The sequence below is a fragment of the Canis lupus genome, chromosome 29 (assembly GCF_011100685.1).
Source record: "Canis lupus familiaris isolate Mischka breed German Shepherd chromosome 29, alternate assembly UU_Cfam_GSD_1.0, whole genome shotgun sequence".
NCBI lineage: Eukaryota > Metazoa > Chordata > Mammalia > Carnivora > Canidae > Canis > Canis lupus.
The window spans coordinates 25,939,968-25,946,829 of record NC_049250.1 but is presented as its reverse complement, the minus strand read 5'-3'; the positions used below and the strand labels follow the sequence as shown (position 1 = coordinate 25,946,829).

The following is a 6,862-nucleotide window of genomic DNA, read 5'->3' as shown; positions in this document are numbered from 1 at the left end:
TCTCTTATGCCTAAAGTTAGAATACATCCTAGTTTTCCTAGTTTATATCTGGGTCCCTATGTAATTACTAATGGCTTTCCTTTTTATTCTCAAAAGTATCCTGATTTTAATGAAAAATTAAATGGCTATCCAATTTGTGTCTCCCAAAATCTCTCTCTCCTGGTCCTTTCTTTTTCCATTACTATTTATTATGTTTTTGTGTGTCAATTTGTTATCACCCTTGGGAAAGTCAAATTTCACCACTTATAAAGTATAAAACCTTCAACAGTTTGTTTAGATCTGTTTAAGTTTATATTTACTATCTTAAAAAAATGTTAATGGTTGGGATGCCTGGGTGGCTCAGCGGTTGAGTGTCTGCCTTCCACTTTGGGGCATTATCCCTGAATCTGGGATCAATCCTGCATCAGGCTCCATGTGGGGAGCCTGCTTCTCCCTCTGCCTATGTCTCCGCCTCTCTCTCTCTCTCTCTCTCTACATATATATAATGAATAAATAAATCTTTAAAAAATATTAATCATGACATTAATCATTGTTATAATTTGCAAATAAAAAAACAACAAAATCTATAATTAGGTTATTTTTAAAAGATTTTATTTGTTTATTAGAGAGAGGAAGAGAAAGCACAAGTAGGGGGAGTGGCAGAGGGAGAAGCAGGCTTCCCGCTGGGCAGGAAGCCCAACCTGGGGCTTCATCCCAGGATACTGGGATCATGACCAGAGCTGAAGACAGACACCTAACCAACTGAGCCACCCAGGTGTCCTATAATTAGGTATTTAAATGATGAATTCTAGGTTGCCTGGGTGGCTTAGTTGGTTAAGCATCTGCCTTCAGCTCTGGTCATGATCCCAGTAACCTGGGATGAAGCCCCAGGTTGGGCTCCCTGCTCAGCGGGAAGCCTGCTTCTCCCTTTCCCTCTGCCCTCATCTTGTGCTCTCTTTCACTCTCTCTCTCTCTACCTCAAATGGATAGAAAGAAAGAAAGAAAGAAAGAAAGAAGAAAGGAAGGAAGGAAGGAAGGAGAAGAAAAAGAGAAAGAAAGAAAAGAAAGAAAAAGAGAAAGAAAGAAGAAGCGAACGACAGACTACTAACAAGCAAACAGAAAGAAGACAGACCTCCATCCCTAAAAATAAATAGCAAGAATCCGCCCGAAATCCCTCCTCCCTACATCCCTACCATCACGCCCTCCCTACCTAACTACACCCCCCACTCCCTCCTCCCCCTCCTCCTTCCTTCCCCTTCCTTCCTTCCTCCTCATCCTTCCTTCCTCCCGCCCGCCCACTCACTCCCCTCCTCCCCCCTACCGCCCTCCCTCCCTCCCTCCCTCCTCCTCCCTCCCTCCTTCCCCTCCCTCCCCCCCTCACTCCCCCCAGAAAGAAAGAAGAAAGAAAGAAGAAGAAAGAAAGAAAGAAAGAAAGAAAGAAAGAAGGAAGAAAGAAAGAAAGTTCCCTCCCTTAAGATTACTATGGGAGCTAGGCTACCATTAGTCTATCAATATAATTTTATTTCTTCCATTTATTGCATTAGGAAATATATCTAAGTAGAGCTTGGGAGAAAAGTTAGTATATAAGCTGTATATTTTCTAAAATTTAGTTCTCTCCATACTAGTTGCCTACTTTGATGAGCAAGCATTAAAATGCATATAAATCTTATTTTCAAGATTTGATAAAACATACATTTAAATTAAGAAGAAATTACTTATTTCAATGTATATTTCCAAACTATAAGCATTAATACAAATAATTAAAAAGTAAGGATTATCACCCTTACTTTGGATGGATTTTTCTCTTTTCGTATGGACAAAAAGAAGCTATCTATGTCAATATCATCTGAAAATGAAATTTTTAATTTTATGTCATCAATATGTAATAGTTTTGGCACATATGTTTAAAAATATAACAAATGGAGGCCGGGCAGAGCGGAGCCGGGAGGCCCTGTGCAGTGCGGAGGTCGTTGGTGTCACCTGCTCTTGGGGTCCCCGCTCGCCGCCGCCGCTTGGGCACCTCGGCCCAGAGCAAAGCTCAAGCAGCTGCGCTTGGGGCTTGCGGAGGAACCGGGCAGCCCCTTGCGCGGCTTCTCCAGAACAGCCCCTAGGGAGCCGCCTGACCCCCTGGATATTGCTCATACACCGGAGCGGCCGCAGATTGAGCCATTCGAGACCAGAGCAACCAAAGGCCACCTGGGACCTGCGCAGCTGCCGGTTGCCTCGGAGGCTGCGATGCGGTCGGTGACTCCAGCTCGAGTCCCGAGAAAACCAGGCGTGACGCGGGATGACCTACCTGCTCAGCACCACTGCCTCCGTGTGGCCACCCGGACTGCGGCCTGCGCCCCGCATGGCCCCGAGGCCAGGATCTGCGTCATTTCAAATCCGGTCAACTCCACCATCCCAATTGCAACGGAGGTTTTCAAGAAACACGGAGCTTACGACCCCAAGAAAATCTTCGGGGTGACGACCCTGGACATTGTCAGGGCCAACACTTTCATTGCAGAACTAAAGGGTTTGGATCCCGCGCGAGTCAATGTTCCTGCCACTGGCGGTCATGCCGGGAAGACCATCGTCCCCCTGATGCCTCAGCGCACCCCCAAGGTGGACCTTCCCCGGGACCCGCTGACAGCGATCACTGGGCGGATCCAGGAGGCCGGCTCGCAGCTGGTGAAGGCCAAAGCTGGAGCAGGCTCTGCCCCCCTGTCCATGGCATACGCTGGAGCCCGGTTTGTCTTCTCCCTTGTGGATGCAATGAATGGGAAGGAAGGAGTTGTCGAATGTTCCTTTGTTAAAGCCCAGGAGGCAGACTGTGCCTATTTCTCCACACCATTACTGCTGGGGAAAAAGGGCATCGAGAAGAATCTAGGCATTGGCAAGATCTCCCCTTTTGAAGAGAAGATGATAGCAGAAGCCATCCCCGAAAACGAACTAGGGGTGGTAGAAGGGGAGGAGGGCGGGGGGTGGGAGTGAATGGGTGACGGGCACTGGGGGTTATTCTGTATGTTAGTAAATTGAACACCAATAAAAAAATAAATAAAATAAAAAAAAAAAGAAGCCATCCCCGAGCTGAAGGCCTCCATCAAAAAGGGAGAGGAGTTTGTGAAGAACATGAAATGAGAGGGCAGCCAGCTAGCAGTCCGTTTCCCTCACTTATGAAGGCATCATGTCCCTGCAAAGCCATCTCCTGCCCTCATGTTTCCGTTGCGTTAACCACCAGTGGCATGTTAACGTCACCGCCCCTTCCAATCGCAAGTCCCTCAATGTGTGCATCAATAAAAGCAGGCTTCCATTTTCTTTAAAAAAAATCAATAAAATAAATAAATAAATAAATAAATAAATAAATAAATAAATAAATAAATAAATAAAAATACAACAAATGACTTTTGCTTATCCCAGAGTAGTCATCAAAGCAATGGAAATTCTAAAAAATCATGACAAGAAAATTAGAAAACCAAGTAAGTACCCTAACCACAGATTAAAAAGTATTCAGGTTAGAAAGCTGGAACATTTCTTTTTGAGGCCCAGCTACCCAAATACATTGAAAAGAATGATGTTTTTGATTGAGGTCACTAGAACCCAATAACACAGGCATTCTCTCTCACCAAAACTGGCAAGTAAATAAACAAAAATGCTTTAAGTATATAGTTATACACACATAAGTAAAAAAAAAAAAAAAAAAAAGAGTGAGTCAGCCAAGAGAACTCATGCCTAAAAAATATTTTCTGAAGTATTTTGTAATTGAGACCTTGGGTTCTGTCACCTTAAATAGGGGTCATTTTACTAAAAAACTGGTAAAAAGACCAAGTGGAAAAAATTGTCAATAGGTCAGAATGTGGACTTTGGTAGCCTTGCAAGCTACAGTGAACCAGTCTTTTCTTTCTTCTACAAGTAGTAGCGATTCTAGAAAATGAGGAACTAATTGACTAGAGAGAATGATAGAGAGGAAGATTATCTCGTATCTATCAGAAGCCCTTAAACATCTGGAATTGTTCAATTTAGTTCACATGGGCAATAAAATGGAAAAGCTGGTGGATAGTAATTTAGTGGCTTCCCATTTCATTGTGCTCTTTTTGTATTTTTGCAATCCATTTGATATGTATTTTTATTTTTGAATGCTAAATGGTGTTCATTATATAAATGAAATGAGCCACTTGGTGACTATCAAGACATTGTTTCTACAACCTGCCAAAAATTAGCTGAACAACTGCCATGAGTGATGATGGGGAACTAAGTCCTTGCATATGCTGAAAAAAATATAAAAAATAAATCCCATGTGTATTGCATGTCCTTCAATTCACAGCTGGTTAAGCCATTAAAAGTACTACATTTTTTCCAATTTGCTTCACACTGAATGGAATTTATGATTCCATTTGCAAAATTAACATTCATTCCCTCTATTACTCAGATGCTTATGATCTTGTTTTCAATTTCCAAGACTGCAACATCAACTCTTTCCCCCTTTAGCCCTTTTATACACCAGTCTATTCATTATTTGTTATTAAGGAAACAGGGGTAAGAAGTGGAAAAATGGTAATAAATAATTGTGTGACATAGGAAGGTGTCAGTAGGTAAGTAATAGTTGGATGGGCAGATATGCAGTCAATGATAGATAGATAATAGATAAAAAGAGAGGAGACACACACATAGAGGCAGGAAGAATGAGAAAAAGAGAAAGATTAAAAAACGACTTCACATATACACACTTTATGTATTTTAATACCATCAATCAAATCTTGAAGGGCCAAAGACCCTTTCTTCCTGGTTCCTCTCATATGTTGATTTTATGCTTTCAGTGCTCCATTCATATTGGACAATTATATTAGTTTTATTTACTAGTCTTTTTCTATCTTTCATATTCATAGAAGTGTTTTTGTTTCCTATTCAATGCCCAATTTTACCCATTTATCACATGGTTTTCTGCAACATTCAGGGTTCGAGTCCATTTTATGGCTCCTTATTTAACCTCAGTTCCTCTTATCTTATCTCAGTTCCTCTTATCTCTGAGTGTCACTGTCTCTGACTAATAAATAAAATTGTGGTTGTTCATGTTGACTTCGCAATAGGTGGTAAGAAGTGAGCAGATAGTAAATGTGAAAATTGTCGTTCAGTATGCTGTGTACTAAAAATTAAATAGATTCTGAAAGCTAAAACCATAGAAAAGACATGTTATGAAGCAGGTCACTGCAGTCAGATCAATGAGTCATTTACATACATAGCAGTTAAGCAAAGGATCAAATAATAGTTCGATTTGATTGTCATTGTTTGTCAAACATAAATTTTCATGTGTGTTAAAAGGAGCTGAGAAGAAATTAACCAAGTATACCTTAATGACTATGTGCTTGAAATGATCACTTTCCTGCTAGTTTTGATAGAAAAAATACTCTTTAAAGCGTTCATATTAGAATCTGTTTTGTTTCAACCCTTGGGATTATAATGAAATACGATTAGTTTTTTTTTAATTAAAGACTGTAATCATCAGTGCAAAACTCAAATATGGTATAAATATATAATATGTATAAAATACAACTGGTTTTTTACGAAGAATTATATGGATATATGAACTACACAAATGAGTAAATGCAAGTATTCATTCATCTAATCAAGTGCTAGATTTTAAAATGCATTTTCCGAAAAAGATAAAATCTTAAATGGATCATATACTATTCAGTTTGTATTCTTGAATATGAAGCCCTTAAATTTGAACATACCATAATAGGATTCTGAATATGAAACAAGGGGGAATTAACTCTGATCTTAATTTAATTTGATAACAAACCAAGGTTTATAATATTACCCACACATGAAAGAAAATAAGCAGTCATTTGGGAAATAGGGGTAAAATGGACAACCTTAATATTTTGATACACAAGACATTTGCATATTTCTCCGAAGTATTCTGAGAATAACAGACATTTGCACATGTTTTATATATTAAAAACAATTTCACTTGCCAATAGGAATGTTTGTAATTCCCATACCCTCATAGGTAATGTAAAGTTTCTTGGAAGAAACAGAAATAATCATTCTGTGTTTTTAATAATTACAAAAGCCATAAAGATGCAGCTCACTTTTCCCAAAATTTTGCTAAATATATTTTTTCCATGAGAAGTTTACAAATATTGCTAAAACTAAGTAAGGAATTTGAAATATAACAAAGCTGTTTACTTTTGCTAGCTCTCAGGAAAAATAGAGGTCTTATGCTAGCTACTTATGTAGTAAACATATTAAACTGCAATAATAGAACACTTATACAGAAACAAATATGCTATTAAGGTCAAATATACCATATGAATTTAGTAATATACTCTTCAGTTAAAAGGAATTGTTCCTTATACAAGACTTGTGATAAAAAAGGGGAAATAGTATTTATATCAAATGTTTTTCTTTAGTATGCTTGATGAATTAACTAATGCCACTTCTTTCTTTTTAATTTTTTATTATTCTATAATTTCTTTTCATGTCATAACAAAAATCAAGATTCCATGGGAAAGAAAACACAGTCTTTTGTTTTTATCTAGTAGCCCAAAAGGAACATGTGCCATCATGAAAGTCTTGATATTGATAAGGACTTTTGAAGGATGATCTAGGCTACACAACTGCTTGTCAGTTTTCTGCATTACAAGAATGTCAAAAAGGTCTATAAATTCTCTAGCATATGGCAAAGGAACATGTATCCTAATGGATTCAGAACTTCCCAAAGATTATTCACAGAATCAACCCTGATTCCACATTTGGTTTGTCAGTGTAGTAGCCAGGGTTCGCAATGATATTGTTTCTTTGTGACTCAGCGGGCAGATTGCAATAATATGGACTGGTGAAATTTGGTGTAGCTGAATTAAGACATAAATATTTCCACTTAATAAGTTCATATTGCTTTGCT

General features: G+C 38.7%; 1 protein-coding gene across 1 annotated transcript; it reads left to right on the top strand.

Moving 5' to 3' along the window:
• Positions 1-1,898: 1,898 nt before the first annotated feature.
• Positions 1,899-3,260, top strand: LOC119866771 (malate dehydrogenase, mitochondrial-like). The gene is given in 3 exon segments (XM_038579859.1): positions 1,899-2,098; positions 2,100-2,916; positions 3,049-3,260. Coding segments are annotated over 3 exon segments (1,068 nt in total). The 3' UTR covers positions 3,100-3,260.
• Positions 3,261-6,862: the final 3,602 nt, after the last annotated feature.